The 18,790-nt window shown below is 46.3% G+C and overlaps 1 gene segment (V, D, J or C); it reads left to right on the top strand.

Annotated features, from left to right (window-relative positions):
- Window positions 1–17,414: 17,414 nt before the first annotated feature.
- Window positions 17,415–17,946, top strand: LOC141120081 (immunoglobulin kappa variable 3-15-like). The segment is given in 2 exon segments: window positions 17,415–17,509; window positions 17,627–17,946. Coding segments are annotated over 2 exon segments (369 nt in total).
- Window positions 17,947–18,790: the final 844 nt, after the last annotated feature.

Raw genomic sequence — 18,790 nt, 5'->3', positions numbered from 1 at the left:
AACACAGGAAACATGCGCCCCTTTACAGGCACACTATAGACACCCCCCAGGTACGAAATTTAAAGGGATATTACACTTTTATTGATTGACTTTAAGTATTATTAAAATCACTGCTCCTGAAAAAACGGCCGTTTTTAAAACTTTTTTTTGCATTGATCCATGTACCCTGGGGCAGGACCCAGGTCCCCAAACACTTTTTATGACAATAACTTGCATATTAGCCTTTAAAATTAGCACTTTTGATTTCTCCCATAGACTTTTAAAGGGTGTTCCGCGGCATTCGAATTTGCCGCGAACACCCCAAATTGTTCGCTGTTCGGTGAACTTGCGAACAGCCAATGTTCGAGTCGAACATGAGTTCGACTCGAACTCGAAGCTCATCCCTATTTACCACAAACAGTGAAAACTCTCGGTATTTACTGCATAAAAGGCATTAAAGTCAGTCTACAGAAATAAAGAAATAAATACGGTAATTAGGTAGTGATCCAGGCTTGTGATAACTTTAAGTATGGGAATTGTCAGACCTGGTTTATAGGGTCAGGGATTGGTATAAATAAATAGGCAGGAAAGTACCAGCTGGAGCAGGGGGCAGCTTAGATTCCACTCAGGAGTTGTCTCTGGAGGCTGGCCGGATGGTAGCTGGTGAGATAGTGGGAATTTCACAGCCATCACTTTCCCATCTCCTCACTAATGTATTTCCAGATAATTGCCCCACAGGATGTGACAGTATGCGATATGTTTGCGATAATTTACAGCATGGTTTCATGCGGTAAATACCACAGAATTTGAAAATATAATGCATGCTATATGAAGCGCACTACTCCCGTAGGAGCTGCTAATAATTTGTTCCTTTCTCCCAGTTGGTTCCATTACCCCCCCACTTCCATGCATTGAACACACCGCAACCAGTCTTGAAACAAAAGAACAATAACTTTATTCCTTCCCATAGCACGTTGCAGAAAGAATATGAAACAAATCTTCTAGAAATATGAGCTGCCTTAATCACTCGGTTCCTGAAATGGACTGCAAATCTTCTCCCTCCTGTTTACCACTACTTCCCAACTGCACAGAAACTTCAACTTAAGTCCCAAGAACAATACTCTGAATAGAGTTCCCGGACCGGCTGTTAGGAATTCCCACGGGTGATCCTCAACACCCTCAACTTATGAAGATAACTGCTTCTCTGGGTATGCTCTCACATGTACATTTGAGCGACCATCCATGTTTGCCATAAGAAGGTCCTCTCCCAATTCTTTTCCTCTGTTGGGGGTAGCAGCCTCTCCTTTTAGATATTGCAGATTCCCACAGTTCTTTCCTCCATCTCTCCTCCTGTTCAGGCAGGTTCCTCTCCCGGAGGGGAGAGTTCTTAAGCTGTACCAGCTTCTACATTCTGTACTCTTTTGCTGTCCTCTTCCCATCAGCAAGCATGCCAGGAAGCATGTGACCCACAGTTATATAGGCCTGTTAGCCCCTGCCCATACAAATTAATAATAGGCTAAGGGTGACCTATACCACTAACTACATTCTGTATCAAATCAACCTGTCCTCCAGCACCTCTCACCGGTCAGACTAGGTGTCACTTTATCATAATGCAGGTGGTCACACGCCCCCATTCTACACTATCATTCCTCCCCAATAAATCAAACCCAGCCAGGCTTAAACCAAAGAAGGTAATGCCTAAAATTTACACTTAACTCTAAACCTCTCTAACCTTTTAGCACACACCTAAGTAAGTGGGCGCTACATATATATTAAAATGGATGTAAACCCACTCTCATCATTTCTAAATGACTTCCATAGTGTTGATCTATAAGGATATACAGTACATGCCTCCTGCATGTATCCTTCCCTGTCAAAAATCTCCCCTTTAGCTGTTTGTAGCCCCGTAATACTCTGGATTCTGTGGGTGGGTCTCTTGTCTGGTGCTCGGTGGGAGGAGTCATGATGTCAGTAAACTCCCCGCCCACCTCTACACTCCCCTTGGCCAGCCATCGATATTTCTTACACTGAATATCTGCTGGTCTCGTGGATTAAGCCCCATGATCACTAACATCCAGTCAAAACCCAGGAAAGGCCCCACATGACTTCAGCATGCCCAATCATGCTGAGGTGTGGAGCAGCCAATCCTGGGAGAGCTGGAGAAGAAAGGAGGGGGATGTGAAGTACACAGAATGCCCATGCATGAGATAAGGAAATCACGTGTCAGTCATAGCAAGGGGAAGAAACTATTTCTCTGTGTTTCTGTTTTTATTTTACTGAAAAAAGATAAGAGGATTGCTCAGAGCTGGATTAACTCTTCGTGGCAAGATTGGGCACAGATGAATTTACATCCTATACTCTACAAGGTACAAGTCTTAATAAAAAAAAATTTGGAGCGTTTCTTAACAGTTTCTTTTTTCAAAAACATTGTGCATTATAATACTGCATACTCAGATGTGGTAGAATATCACTGAATTGTCCTCAATAAGTGATTTTATCTATATGATATACACTGACAAAAACTATATATATGGTGTCAGAATAACCACAAATGTAGCACCCTTGTCCTAAACAGGGTTGCTAGTAAATTTAATGTGCCAGGTGGTAACTTGAAGTCTTTAATCCACTGGTTTCTGTTCCGAAGCTTGAGTTTAATTTGTAGTCTTTCTCTTCTGTCAATAGGTGGCACTGTTGCCATTGGCATTAGGATGATATATTATAGTGACTTCAGGTGATGAGTAAATAAGTTGCCTCAGCCAATTAGCAGGAGTTTCCTTTGGCCGCTTTGCATGCTGGGATAAGCTATTTATTTGGAAGAAGTCAGGTGATCGGGGTTCTTTCCACTCAGGCTGCAGCCTGGGTGGATGTGTGTGGAGCAGCAGCTGAGGTGTAGGTCTGAAGCCTGAGGCCTAGCTACGTGTAAATGGGCTCAGCCTGAGGAGAGCCTGATCGTTGCTGGAGGTAAAGAAGAAGCAGTTGCCAGAGGGACAACCACTTCTGTTGCTGGAGGCAGGTACAGACAGGATGGGGTTCTGAAGGAGTACCAGAACAGACTCTTCACCAGCTGGGGACAATGAAGTAAGTGGGAAAGCTTCAGTGGAGACACATCCAGGAATACAGCGGTTAGCTGTGAGTAAAGCTTGAAGGAGTACAGCGGGTAGTTGTGAGCCAAGCCAGAGGGATCCAGCAGGTAGCTGTGAGTCAGAGGAACCCAGCGAGTAGTGTGGGTGAAGCTTGAAGAATACAGCGGGTAGCTGTGAGTTGAGCTCGGGGGATTCAGCGGGCAGCTGTGAGTCCAAGAAGTCCAGTAAGAGATTGCGAGCTAAGCCTGAAGACTACAGCAGGTAGCTGTGAGAGAAGCTTGAGAAGTCCAGCAGGAAGCTGGGAGCTAAGCTTGAAGATCTACAGTGGGATACTGTGAGTGAAGTTGTTGCTATAGGAGACAGCAGTTGCTACAAGATACAGATTGCTGCATTCAGCTTAAAGGCCCATTATCTGTATTGCTGTCTGCCTAGTTCTATGTTTGTCTGTGGAGTCTGACAATTTGATATTGCATTTGCCTTAGGGTGTCCTGTGCCCTAACCCTCTCTCCCCTGTTCCTGTTAAGAAAAATAAAACTCTCTTTGTTCATTTTTCAAGTGACTGGTGCCCAGTATTCCATCTTGCACTACACCCACCATGCTTAGTAACCTGCACCCTGAGGAGGAATGTCAGCTCTCCCTGACTCTGGGGGTCAGCATCAGGCCCTTAAAAGTCGGGTAGACCGCTACACAAAATATAGTGATTTTTCTCATTCAGTAGGAATGTTTAATAATTACATTATTTATTCACAATGAGACCTATAATCAGGGCCAGGACAAGGGTTGGGCAGGAGGGGAAGCTTCCCTGGGCACTATGATATAATGCAAAATGGGGAAGCCAAGAGGAGATTGGGGGAGGGGATTTGTGTTGGAAGGGAGAATGTGGAGGTTGGCAAGGGGTAAGTATCAGAACATCCCAAAGAACAGTTCTTATATAGGTAAAGCCGGGGCCACCTGGCAATGTCACCTGCTGGCACTGCCCCCTTGTAACCTCACTGACCCAGTATCCACCAGTCTGTGATGTCACAAAGAGGGGCGGTGCCCTTACCTATATAAGAACTGTCAAATGGCGGAGCAGGCATTCGACGGTCAGCCGTCAATGAGTGCAGAGCTTTTATTCTTTAATTTTCAGGTTCCGCCGGTGCGTTGGGCATCGTGATTGACAATGGATCTAACTCAGGGGACACTTTTTTTATTTTTTAATAAAGGAATTGTCAAAAACTGTCTCTGTGTTTTTATTATTTTTTGACCATTTTCAGTCACTCTCATTCACATGGGGGGCTGGAATCTGGGGCTCCCTTCTTAAAGGGGTCTTCCAGATTCCAATAAGCACCCTGTTGGCAGATCCACAAAAGCCCAGGGTTGTGAGGAAGAGACCCTTGTCCCCATCAACATAGGGACAAGGTGCTTTGGGGTGGGGGGAGAACCCTGTCCCAAAACACCCACCCATGTTAAGGGCGTGTGACTTGGATTGATTCAGAAGGGGGGGTGCTTGCTTGTCCCCCCTTTCCTGACCTGGCAGGCGGATAAGGGTCTAGTATGGATTTTGGGGGACCCCACTCTGTTTATTTTTCAATTTTGGCATAGGGCTCCCGTTAAAATCCATTTGGGTCTGGTATGGCGTGGGGAGGACCCCATGCCCTGTTTCTCTTTTTTGTTTTTAAATAGCAATTGCAGGTGCGAGTCAATTTAAATGCAATTTGACTCGTTTTTTTTTCTTTGGAAATGTCATTTTTGGTGCAGCATGTTCTATGTATCTTACACATGCACCACTTTACAGGTAGACTACAGGGACCACCTAGGCACGATATATAGGAAGCTAGCTGCCATAACCCCGGTATCCCCGTTTTCGTGCGGCGGTCCACTTTCTGATAAAAGTTGTCCCTGCAGCGGATTCACCACAAGATCACTTTTATCGGTGGCGGGAGAGGGGCCCCCCTCCTCCCGCCGCGATCCGGTGCCCTCCGCCGTTTACCGAAGCCATCGGCAGCGGTGGAGGCGATCGCGTCCATCTCCCTCCTGTGCCTGGAGACGAGTGAGGCTAAGATGGCGCCCACTCGTCTCCATGACACTGCTGGGCGGAAGCGACGTCAAAACATCACTTCTGCCCACGACTCTTAAAGGCATATTTTTTTCAATGTAATTTTTTTTAATGACGTTTTTTTTATTGCATTTTAGTGTAAATAGGAGATCTGAGGTCTTTTTGACCCAAGATCTCATATTTAAGAGGTCATGCTTTTTTCTATTACAAGGGATGTTTACATTCCTTGTAACAGGAATAAAAGTGACACAATTTTTTTTAAACGGTGTAAAAATAAATAAAATAATGTAAAATAAATAATAAAAATTTTTAAAAAATTAAAAAAAACCCCGTCCCGACGAGCTCGCGCGCAGAAGCAAAGCCATACGTGAGTAGCGCCCGCATATGAAAACGGTGGTCAAACCACAAATGTGAGGTATCTCCGTGACCGGTAGAGCGAGAACAAAAATTCTAGCCCTAGACCTCTGTAACGCAAAACATGCAACCTGTAGAATTTTTTAAACGTCGCCTATGGAGATTTTTAAGGGTAAAAGTTTTACGCCATTCCACAAGCGGGCGCAATTTTGAAGCGTGACATGTTGGGTATCAATTTACTTGGCGTAACATTATATTTCACAATATAAAAAAAAATTGGGTTAACTTTACTGTTGTCTTATTTTTTTTTTCCAAAAAAAGTGCGCTTATAAGACTGCTGCGCAAATACGGTGCAAAAAAAGTATTGCAACAACTGCCATTTTATTCTCTAGGGTGTATATAATGTTTGGGGGTTCTAAGTAATTTTCTAGCAAAAAAACCTGTTTTAAACATGTAAACACCTAAAATCCAAAACGAGGCTGGTCCTTAAGTGCTTAAAAATGATCAACGATCATTTTTAAAATTTTTTTTAAATTCATACATGTCCTCCAGGGCAATACTCAGACCCCCATACCCCTTTTATGGCCAATTACTCGCATATAAGCCTTCAAAATGGGCACTTTTGATTTCTCATGTTTGGCTCCCATAGACTTCAATGGAGCTTGGGGAGTTTTGGGACAGAACTTTTCCCCTGATCAGGAGTTCTGCTGTAAAATGAACAGGGGGTGTTCGGCCCATCTCTACTAGCAGCTTACTTAAAAACTAGTAGGGTGCTACATCTATTTTTTGGATGAGTTTGTGAAATGAATATGGGCTTATTACAGATGGCTTTTATTTATTAGTTTACAATTAGACTCTATTAAGCCTCAGTATTGTTTAGCCACACCCACTTTTCCCCATGGTCCGCTATGCATGTCACAGGTCATCGGCTCCATTAGGAATCCCCCATTCCCAAGCTCTAAAATTGGGAGGTATGCACAAAGACTATTGTGAGGGAATATCTCTGGTTTCAATATTTTCTATGTAGAAACAAAATGTAGGTAATGAACAATACTTCAGATGAAACATTCACTTATTTAAACTGAAGAGTACTGAATGTCCACCAAGATGTGTGATCATAGGGGAGGAGCAATAATAATAATGACTTAGGAGGATAGAAATCTGGACCTGCTCAGGGGGCAGGGCTGTGACCACACAGAGAAATGAATACAGGAACATGAAATGTGGTCATATACAGAATATTATTCAGACTAAAGCTGACACTTTTTTTTTTGAAAGCCCGTGGTGTGTGAACACACTACAAAAAACTTTACCCGGTGCCAAAATAATGTGCACACACACAGAGGCGGCTCTAGGCTTTGTGAGGCCTTAGGCAAAACGTATACGTTAGGCCCCAATCACGCCCATAATGGGGGAAAAAAAATTCAAGCAATAAAAATGGCTGCAAAAAGATGGACAGATTTAGCACATAGTTCATCAGCACCGCTTCCAGGGCACCCTACTCACCCATCAGACATATGCAGCCAATAAAACATCTGGGGCCCAGCAAGGTGGCAACCCCTCTAAGAATTTCCCGTGTCTTGGGAGAATGGGGAGGGATGTCACTGAGTCATTCCACATCCACAGAGAAAGTAGAGTGGGGGGATCTCAGCACAGCGGAGAGGGAGAGAGAGGGAGGGGGAGAGAGAGAGGGAGGGAGTGGGAGGGGGAGAGAAAGAGGGAGGGGGAGAGGGAGGGGAGAGAGAGGGAGGGGGAGAGAGAGGGAGGGGGAGAGGGAGGGGGAGAGAGGGAGGGGGAGAGAGAGGGAGGGGGAGAGAGGGAGGGAGGGGGAGAGAGAGAAAAAGGGGCAAGAGAAGGGGAGCAAGAGATTGTGAGCAATAGGGGAGAGAGAGAAAGGAGGGGGGAGAGAGAGGGGGAGCAAGACATTGTGAGAGGGGGAGGGAGGGGGAGGGAGAGAAGGTGAGCGAGAGGGGGTAGAGAGAGAGAAAGGGGTTGAGAAAGGGTGCGCAAAAGGGGAGGGAGATGTGGAGAGAGGGAGAGGGGGAGGGAGAGAGAGTGAGAGGGGGGAGAGAGCCAGAGAGGAGTGTGGTGGGAGAGGGGGTAGAGGAGAGGGGGCAAGAGAGGGGGGAAGGAGAGAGGGAGTGACAGGGGGTAAGAGAGAGGGGGAGAGTGCTGGGGGGCCAGAGGCGGAGAGTGCTGGGGGGCCAGAGGCGGAGAGTGCTGGGGGCCCAGAGGCGGAGAGTGCTGGGGGCCCAGAGGCTGGAGAGTGCTGGGGGCCCAGAGGCTGGAGAGTGCTGGGGGGCTGGGGGCTGGAGAGTGCTGGGGGGGTGGGGGCTGGAGAGTGCTGGGGGAAGGTGGGGGCTGGAGAGTGCTGGGGGGGGTGGGGGCTGGAGAGTGCTGGGGGAAGGTGGGGGGTGGAGAGTGCTGGGGGGGGCTGGAGAGTGCTGGGGGGGGTGGGGGCTGGAGAGTGCTGGGGGGGTGGGGGCTGGAGAGTGCTGGGAAAGGTGAGGAGCACTGGAGGGGTGGGGGCTGAAGAGAGCTGGGGGGGCTTGAGAGGGGAGAGAAAGAATTGGAGTGGAGAGCAGGGGGTGCTGACGAAATGGGGGCGGAGCCAGGGAGGACAAGGATGGGCTGGAGAGCAGGAGGGGTGGAGCCAGGTAGTGCACGGAGGGGCCGGAGAGCACGGGGATGCAGAAAAAGTTAGATAGGAGGAGCGGTGGGGAGACTGCACATAGTGGAATTGATTTTTCCATATTACTCCATGCAGCTGCTGAATGTCTGCAGGAAGGAGAGGGGGAGAAGTGATCATTCAGCGGCTGCATGGAGTAATATGGAAAAATCTATTCCACTATGTGCAGTCTCCCCACCGCTTCTCCTATTCAGACACACAGGGAGGCTGCACGGACACTCACCTTCTCTCCGGTCGGCCAGGCAGCATAAGAGCTCCTTCCTCCTCACAATCATGGGGCACTGCAGCTCAGCTGGGATAGCTTCAGTGACCCCCCCCCCCGGCCCTGACTACAGAACCAAATAGGAGGCAGGTGCGGAGAGGTCGGGTGAGCGGCACAGGCAGAAGGAGCAGCTCGGCTACAGGTCCCACATGGACATGCCACCCGCATGTCTTGGAACCAGGTGCTATCATTCAGCCGCTGCCACCACCTAGAGGCCTCTACTGTCCCGCTCCCCGCACTTGCTACCACTGGACCGGGATGGGACCTTGACAGCATCAGTGATTGATCACAGGCAGATTAGCCGACCACGAGGCCCCTCTGACTGCTGGGCCTTAGGCGATCGCCTAATTTGCCTAAATAGAGAGCCGCCTCTGCACACATAAAGAGTGAAACACATAAATGTGCAACGGGTGTACACAAATCCTCTGAAATCGAAGGACCTTGCCCTGATCCCCCGGGGCGTTATGCTCCAGATGGGGACTGGGGTACTTACACTTGGTCCATCTGGCCGAAACCAGACAGACCTAATTCTTTGGAGGGTCTGCCAAAACAGACCCACCCAAGCACTAGGTGGGGCTCTCCCGAAGGAAGACACCATGAGAGAGGGCAAACTAAGCCAGAAGGCATAGGCGTGCCAACGGGGTGTGCCCAGGCACACCCTAATCGCCATGCACATAACTCTGTGTGGTGGCATTGGGCTTTTTTTTTTAAGCGGCGGGCTTTTTTTTCAACTACCTCAGGTACTGCCCTTCACTTGCCGTGTTCTCCTGTCCTCTGAACACATAGAAGCGAGGTTTCTGTGTCAACAAATGACAGCGCTCCTCTCCCGGCGGCTGCCTGCACTGAACCCTTCATGTTCCCTGTCCCATGCCAGCGATAGCAGAAGATTGGGCTGGGATTGTGCACAGCAACGCTAGCCTGGCAGCCGCACTTTGTGAAGCCTGTGTCCTCCCTGCAGCCCGAACTCTCCTATGGAATATGGCCGTATCTAGGGGGGTGCTGGGGTGGGTTAGGCACCCCCAGATTTCAGTTGCGCCCCCAGGAAATTCCCCTCTCTCATGGATGCTGTGTCCAGGCAGGGCTTCACATCGTCGATATCAGCAGAAGCTAGAACTACAGCAGCTATCACTCACAATGCCCAGCTTTCAGCCAGCACACTCCCCCTGCCGCCGCCCCTCCGCTCCATGAACGTAGGAGAAGAGAGGGTTCAGTCTGCTCCACCTCCTTCTACTCCTATCTCGTTGTCTGCCCCGCCCACATTGAAATCCCGAGTGAAGCCAGTGTTATGTGCCTGAGAAAGGGATGTGTGGGCGGGAGATTGGAACTACAGCAGCTTCAGCTATATTGTGGCTGCATGAATGATGCCTGAGCCTGCAGAGACCAGCCTATGATGAGTGAGTATTTCACTGAACTCTCCCCATCTGTCTCCCTCCTCCCCTATCTGTCCCATCTGTATCCCTCCTCCTCCCCTATCTGTCCCCCCTTCTCCACATGTCTCCCCCACTAATCCCCCCATCTGTCCCCCCTCCTCCCCTTCTCCCCAATCTATCCCCCCCTTCTGTCCCATCTGTCTCCCTCTCCTCCCCTATCTGTCCACCCTTCTCCACATGTCTCCCCCACTAATCCCCCATCTGTCCCCCCTTCTCCCCATCTGTCTCCCCCTCCCCCATCTGTCTCCCATTCTCCACATGTCTCCCCCACTAATACCCCATCTGTCCCCCCCCTCCTCCCCTTCTCCACAATCTGTCCCCCCTTCTGTCCCATCTGCCCCCCCTTCTCCCCATCTGTCTCCCCCTTCTCTTCAATCTGTCTCCCCTTTCTCCCCAATCTGTCTCCCCCATTGCCCCCTTTCCACATCTGTCTCCCCCTCGTTCTCCCTGTCTGTCTTTCCCCATCTTCCCCCCTTCTCCCCCACCTGTCCCCCCCTTACCTCATCTGTTTCCCCTCTCCTCCCCCTCTTACCTGAACTCTGCTCTTTATGCGCAGCACACACCTGAACTCTGCACTCTATAGGCAGCACACACCTGAACTCTGCACTCTATAGGCAGCAAACACCTGAACTCTGCACTCTATAGGCAGCACACTCCTGAACTCTTCACTCTATAGGCAGCACACACCTGAACCCTGCACTCTATAGGCAGCACACACCTGAACTCTGCACTCTATAGGCAGCACACACCTGAACTCTGCACTCTATAGGCAGCACACACCTGAACCCTGCACTCTATAGGCAGCACACACCTGAACCCTGCACTCTATAGGCAGCACACACCTGAACTCTGCACTCTATAGGAACTCTGCTCTCTATGTGCAGCACACACACCTGAACTCTGCACTCTATAGGTGGCACACATCTGAACTTTGCACTCTATAGGCAGCGCACACCTGAACTCTGCACTCTATAGCAGCGCACACCTGAACTCTGCACTCTATAGACAGCACACACTTGAACTCTGCACTCTATAGGTACCCTGCTCTCCTGCTCTCCATGCGCAGCGCACACCTGAACTCTGTACTCTATAGACAGCACACACCTGAACTCTGCACTCTATAGGAACTCTGCTCTCTATGCGCAGCACACACACCTGAACTCTATAGGCAGCGCACACCTGCTCTCTGCACTCTCACAGCACACATCTAAACTCTGTACTTTATATGCAGTGTACACCAGAACGCGGCACTCATATGTGTGTTTGAGCTTTGGGGTGCACACCATAATGCAACAGGCTGCGCACACCTATGCCAGAAGGCTATGTCCACCCCGTCCCAAGACTTTCAGGGCAGGCCCAAGGACCTACACTCTTCCAGTCACACGTGCAGAAAACGTGTACAAACATAAAAATACAAAAAAGGTGACAAACATAAAAGGGCTTAAATAAAAGAAAGTGGGGGAGAAGGAAGTGGAGGGGAGAGTGAAAAGTGACACTTCTAGGAGAAAGGGACAAGCTCACAAAATAAAAATATCTAATATAAAGTAGTCATTATGAAGTCTTTTTAGCAGGTGTTCCTCTTTATGGTGATATCATTTATCAAAATGACCCTGCACACATTTCCATTGCAGAATGTGAGATTGTATAGCATAGTTGCAAACATCGCAAAAAAAAACGTGGGACACTTTCTTGGTGTAAGGCGGAGCCGTATAATAATTAGGGGGCGGGGCATGTGTTTGTGGGTGGGGCTTAGCAATAAAAACAAAACCGCGGCAGCGAAAAATGGGCGTGGTTTACGTGAAATAGTGGGCGTGGCTTAAATGGTCGTGGATCAAAGGGGGTGTGGTTAGAGTCTGAGATGAATAAGGGATGGAGAGGGAAAGGGGGAGAGAAGAATGAAGGGACAGCAGCCCCAGATCCTACACAACAATAGAAATATGTGTATTCTATATATATATATATATATATATATATGTATTCAAATACAATATAACTCAAGTTGCAATTGTATACGCTATATTAATTTTTTATTATTTTCTAATTTGTTTCCCACAAAAGTGGAGTTACCCTTTAACCCTTTCACTGCCAGAGCCTTTTTTGCATACATGTTTAAAAAATCATTTTAGGCCTGAAGATTACACAAAACACCAAATATTATATATTTTCTGAAAGAAGAGAATGCACCCTAGAGAATAAAATAGTGGTAGTTCCATTTTTTTAGGTCACACGCTATTACCACAAAGGTCTAGGAAACCCAAAATGTCAGTAAAAAACACAATTTAGGGCAAGCAAACACAATAAACTACCCACATTTTTGATAAAATATAAAAGATGAGGTTGCACCCAGTAAATAAATACCCAACCAACCAACCTTAAATTTGTGTGTGCCTGTGAAATGCAACAAACTTCAGTACCCAATATTTTCTATAGGCGACAATTGGAAAGCCCCATATAGGTCATCAGTTTAGGGTTATAGAGGAGGTCTTGTGTTAGAATAATTGAATGCATATATGTGGGGGCATATATGTGATCCCCTATGTGATCACTTTTAGATGACAGGTTCTCTTTAATGAGACATGCAGGATCTTAACAACTTCAGCCCCGAAATAATTTACCCCCTTCCTGACCAGGCCATTTTTTGCGATACGGCACTGCATCGCTTTAACTGACAATTGCGCGGTTGTACGACATTGTACCCAAACAAATTTGACATCCTTTTTTTCCTATAAGTAGAGCTTTCTTTTGGTGGTATTTGATCACCTCTGCGGTTTTTATTTTTTGCACTATAAACAAAAAAGCCAGACTATTTTTGCTATAAGAAATATCCCCAAAAAATATATAAAAGAACTAATTTTTAGTTTAGGCCAATATGTATTCTACATATTTTTGGTAAAAAATTTGAAATAAGCGTATATTGATTGGCTTGCGCAAAAGTTATAGCATCTACAAAATAAGGGATAGATTTATGGCATTTTTATTATTATTTTTTTTTTACTAATAATGGCGGCGCTCTGCGATTTTTATTGGGACTGCGACATTGCGGCAGACAGATCGGACACTTTATAAATTTTTTTGGGACCATTGACATTTATACAGCGATCAGAGCTATAAATAGCCACTGATTACTGTATAAATGTCACTGGCAGGGAAGGGGTTAACATTAGGGGGCGATCAAGGGGTTAAATGTGTGTCCTAGGGAATGATTCTAACTGTGGGGGGATGGGACTGCCTGGGTAGGAGACCGATTGTTGTTCCTAAGCCGTAGGAACAACAGATCACTCTCCTCACTCCTGACAGAATGGAGTTCTGTCTGTTTACATTGACAGATCTCCGTTCTCTCCTTCTCAGACACAATTGTGGGTAGCTGATGGCCATCACGGCCGCCAACCACGCGCACGGGCTCCTATGTCACGCGGCGGGCGTAAGCGCACGCCCTATACTCCTTACAGTGCCCGCCATACAGCTAAGACGATTCCCGCAGGAGTGCCATTCTGCCACTGTCAATCGACGGCAGGCTGTCCGCAATTGGTTGAAGACCATGCATGTCTCCTTAGGGCTCCACTGAATGTTTTGCAGTGCAGCCACCTGAATGCTTTCCCATGATAGGCAGGAGTCTGCCTGTCAGTTTCACACACAATCCCGGAGGCTGTAGCCTGGCAGTACAGAGCTGGCAGTGAAAGGGTTAAATAACATGCCTGGGGGGTGTCCTAATTCTGCCTGTGAAGGGGCATCTCTGTGATGTACAAAAATGGCTGCAGCAGCACTGACCTTTACAAAGGGAAAATGTTTTGAAATTTCCAGCAAATGACATGTTATTGGCAGTGTCTATGCCTAAAATTAAAAAAAGAAAGAAAACAGCACACCCTCCCAACTCCCCATGATCTGTTTTGTATTTTGGGAAGCCTTTGGAGGGGTTTGTGTGCTTAAAATAAGCTACTATGAATATCATTTGCAGGCAGTAGAAACTGATTTTTTTTTTTGTAAGTTTTTTTTGTATGTAGCACATTCTACAGCAAAAATGAAGAAAAAATGTGTGGAGGGGGACTCCATGCAAAAAAAAAAGGAGATATGTGTGGGGTTCCCCCAAAAATCCATAACAGACCCTTAATTTGAGCATACAGCCTGGCAGGCCAGGAAAGGGGGGACTATCAGAGCCAGGCCACATGCCCTCAATATGGGGTGTGCCTTACCAGGGAGGAATAGCCTGGCAAAGCACCTTGTCCCCATGTTGATGCAAGACAAGGGCCCCTTCTCCGCAAACAGGGGTTGTGAGGATCTGTGAGAGGAGGGATTATTGGAATCTGGAAGCCCCCTTTGACAATAAGGGAGCACTCACATACCCCCCCGCCATGTGAATGAGTATGGGATGCATAGTACCCCTACTCTATCACAAAACAAAATTGTAACCTAGAAATAAAGACACCCAAATGTTTGACAAGTCCTTTATTTAAAAAAATGTAAATCCCCAATGGCTGCGCTGCTATCAATCTATCCAACCAAGTGCCGAGAACCCCGGGCAGAGGAATAGCGTGTCCTCGCCGTGGGAAATTCTAGGGCTCAGGTAAGTAAATCAGGGGGCCAGTTACAGTCAGGTGTTTTTTCACCTTAATGCATAGGATGCATTAAGGTGAAAAAACACAAGGGTTTACAACCCCTTTAAGGAGTGGGTGGCCACTGCATCCTTAACAACCATGGCTCATCTGCAGTCAGCGGCATTGCCCGCTGACAGCAGAATGTAAACAAAAGAAGTATGAGTCAAAAAATAAAAAAAATTACAGTGTGATGGTCCCCCAATCCATACCAGACCCTTCGGGTCTGGTATGGATTTTTAGGGGAACCCCACGCCAAAATTAAACAAAATAAAATAGTGTGACCCCCCAAAATCAATACCAGACCCTTATCTGAGTTTGTAGCCCAGCAGGCAAGGAAAGTGGAGAGACGAGCATGTTCCCCCCATCCTGAACCATACCAGGCCACATGCCCTCAACATTGGGGGGTGCTTTGGGGAAAAGGCCCCCCCACAGCACCTTGTCCCTATGTTCATGAGGACAAGGACCTCTCCCCCACAACCCGGGCCTGGAGGTCGAGGGGGTGCAGGGGGTGACTTATCAGAATCTAAAAGCCCCCTTTAACAAGGGGGCCCCCAGATCCGACCCCCTTTATGTGATGTCACCGAAAGACCATTATTTTTTTAATTTTGGCATAGGTTTTACCTCAAAATCTATACCAGACCCGAAGAGCCTGGTATGGTTTAGAGGAGATCCCCACGCTGTTTTTGAATTTTAACTGGCACTTCTTTTGTTTACATTCTGCTGTCAGCAGGGAACTCCGCTGACAGCAAATGAGTTATAGTTGGTAAGGATGCGGCCACCACCCACTCCTTAACAACCACAGCTATTCACAATGAATTCAGATCTGTCCGAAGTTATACCGGGTGGATGCGAAAATGTTTTGAATCCACACAGTATAACAAATATACAAATCCCGAAGAAATGAACCAGGCCGACACAATGAAAAGGAAAAAAACTAAATTTATCAATCTAACAAATGCATCCAAAACAAAACAAATTTTTCGCTGTGCACATGTTCTACACGGGCTTGAGGTCTCATCCACTGACAGCGGGAATCTGTCATGTATAATAGCATCTGAATGTCCAGTCAAAGTTCAGTCCAAAATTTGAGCTCATCCGTAGCGTCAGATATTATTGATGTTCAATCAACCTAAAAAAAAAAATTATGATAAAAAGTTATAATTATGAAATCTTTTTAGCAGATCTTCTTCTTTAAAGTGACATCATTTATATAATGACCCTGCAAACATTTACATTGCAGAATATGAGATTATATAGCAATTAGCAAATAGCATACAGATCTGTTTCCTCTGTTACAATATGTGACCTTTCTTGTATTTTTGACATTCACCTGTTTCTACAGACAGAATACTGCTAAGGAGGGGGAGGGGACAATTGCTTCTTCCAATATGAAGATTTTAGTTTTTTTCTGAGGTGGGAAGCTGCTCATGCCGAAAACACGGCGGCAAGACTGTTAACAGGAAAAAAACCCTGGGAATCCATCTCCCCCTCCCTAAAGAGCCTACACTGGCTAACGGTGAAGAAACGGATCACATTCAAGACCCTCTGCCTCACCCACAAATGCGTACAAGGAAACGCCCCACCATATCTCCGTGAGAAAGTAAAACACTATACACCGAATCGCAGTCTTCGATCAGCTAACCAAAACCTCCTTACCATTCCCAAATACCGCTACAAAGCAAAGGGAGAACGAAGATTCGCAGTCCAAGGACCTCGACTATGGAACGCTCTTCCTACCAACATCCGCATGGAAGAAAACCACCAGGCCTTCAGAAAAAAACTAAAGACCTTCCTTTTCTGAGAAGTGGACATCAGAGAATGCATCCAGCGCCTTGAGGCGATTCAGTTCGCATTTGCAGCGCTTTATAAATCATTCATTCATTCATTCATTCATTCATTCATCCACTTGTCTCATTTGAGTATTCCTATGTTATTTACATGTAGACAATAGTTTACTTTTAGTGACTGTGTATGGAAGTAAGATAATAAACATAATAATTGGATATGAAATTACTGATGGGACGTTTAAAAATATTCTCCCTGAAATATTCATTTCCAGCTCCTGATGAGTAACATCTCCCCTGTCACTAATGAGACTATGTATAAAACATTTGTTGGTTGAATGTGACAAGTATTCACCCATCCTTTGCAAATTCTGTCTGTATTTTTCTTAAAGTGGTTGTAAACCCTTACAGACCACTTTTACCTACAGGTAAGCCTATATTAAGGCTCACCTGTAGGTACTGTAAATATCTCCTAAACCTGTACGGTTTAGGAGATATTTACCATATACGCTTGCGCCAATGTCACCGGCGCAAGCGCACTGAAGAAAGGGGCACAATAGTGCCATCTCTATAGTGCCCGTGCCGTGACTGTCGGCTCCTGCGCACATAAACGGGAGTGATGTCACGCGACTCCGGCCAGTAACAGAGCCGGAGTCCATGGCCCAGGAAGGAGGCGGGATGAAGATGGATGCTTCCACACAGCGGGGACCTTGGGGACATTGCGGGCTTCTTTTGCAGGCAGGTGCAACATAATGGGCTAGTATGCATTGCATACTAGCCCATTATGCTTTTACATTGCAGGGAACAAATAGGAAGTAAAACCCATCAGGGTTTACTTCCTCTTTAATAACATGATTTCCTATGATTGGCAGCTCCATCTAGTTGCCATAACATGGCATTGTTTCTGCTTTATGGCCACTAGGAAGAACTGTATATCATAAGTATCATCTAAAATAGCCCAGAATTCATCAAAGAATGGTAAAAAGATGTCATGTTCATCTACTATTTTTTTTTTTTTAGAATTAGACTCCTTTAGGTGAACAGTGGTGAGTATAATGTTTTCATGTGATCAGAAATTCCACTGGAGTGTTTCTAGCACAGATCACTGATCTGAGAATTCTAATTTCCATCTCCCCGGTATTTGCATACACAGTGTGTGGGGGGAACACCTCCCCTGTCACTCTCTCTATATATCTCATTGTACAGGAGACATCTTCTAGTTTGGATCTGACCCTCCAGAGACATCAAGATGCTTTCTCCCAGTTATCTGCTGGCTGTCATCTTCATTTCTATTCAGGGTGAGAGATGAGGCTCCTTCCATCATCCTCTGCACATACATCTATACATTGTACAATAAATACACACATCACGATTGATAGGAAATCAATAATCAATATGTCTCTCCCCATCCTCAGGATCCTGTGGACAGATTGTGATGACTCAGACTCCGGATTCTATCTCTATGTCTCCGGGACAGACAGTCACCATCACATGTACATCCAGTGCTAGTATTACTAGTTCTGGTACTACGTGGTTAGCCTGGTACCAACAGAAGTCCCAACAACCTCCAAAGCTTCTTATCTATAAGGCCAGCACTCGGCAATCTGGGATCCCGGACAGGTTCAGTGGTTCTGTATCGGGAAATGAATACAAACTAACCATCACTGGAGGGACTGAAGATGATGAAGGAATATATTACTGTCAGCAGGGTGATAAGTTCCCTCTCACACAGTGATACAGAGCCGTACAAAAACCTCCTTCCTCTTTTCTAAAGAAACACAATCACAGATGTCATAACGGAAACATTCATTAAAATATCATTCCTCTGTTGCAGGAAAGTACACATGACTGATGGATAACATATGTTGTACAGTTATATTAATCCCTTCTTACCGTTCTACTCCCAATAAATCAAACACACCAACTTGGAGTAAAAAAGGCCGTAGCAGCCTACTTTATTAAAATAATATATATTTTAACTTTCTTATAAAACTCTTTTATCAAAACAATCTAACAATAAAAACATCTTTTCTTTCCTGAGAACATTTTTAAACTAAAGAGCGTTGGTCTGCGCTATCACTTGAAATCCTTCTGCTGTTCATCACCCACTCAGCACTGCGGTACTTATCAAAACTATCTCAAACTATGCCTCAAGCCGACAAACTGGCTCAGAGACTAACAATTCCCGCAGTGCCCCATTATCACTTCCCGGTTAACCTCCGTTAACCGGGAACCAAAAGACCTCCGGATCTATAACACCGTTAGATCCACCCACTTACTTTTTCCATCTTCCTTCTTTTTTACAGACCAACGCCCGCCACTGCCACGACTATTTAATCCTCACCACCTGTTGAGAAATAACATCAACTTCCTTTATATCAACCATGATTCTAATACCACTAAAAAAGGGGCGGGTGGGCGGGAACTTTCCTCCAACCTTCTGTTAACCCCTCCCAGGTCAACCCTCTTAAATAGTACCCCACCCTATCCTGTCCCTCCCCCTCGGCTCCATTTTAACTCTACCTTCCCCCCACTGTTCCCACTGTCATGTATGCCCTCCATTTTAAGCATTACATGCT

Source organism: Aquarana catesbeiana, linkage group LG01 (assembly GCF_042186555.1).
Source record: "Aquarana catesbeiana isolate 2022-GZ linkage group LG01, ASM4218655v1, whole genome shotgun sequence".
Lineage (NCBI taxonomy): Eukaryota > Metazoa > Chordata > Amphibia > Anura > Ranidae > Aquarana > Aquarana catesbeiana.
This window is presented reverse-complemented; position numbering and strand designations above follow the sequence as displayed.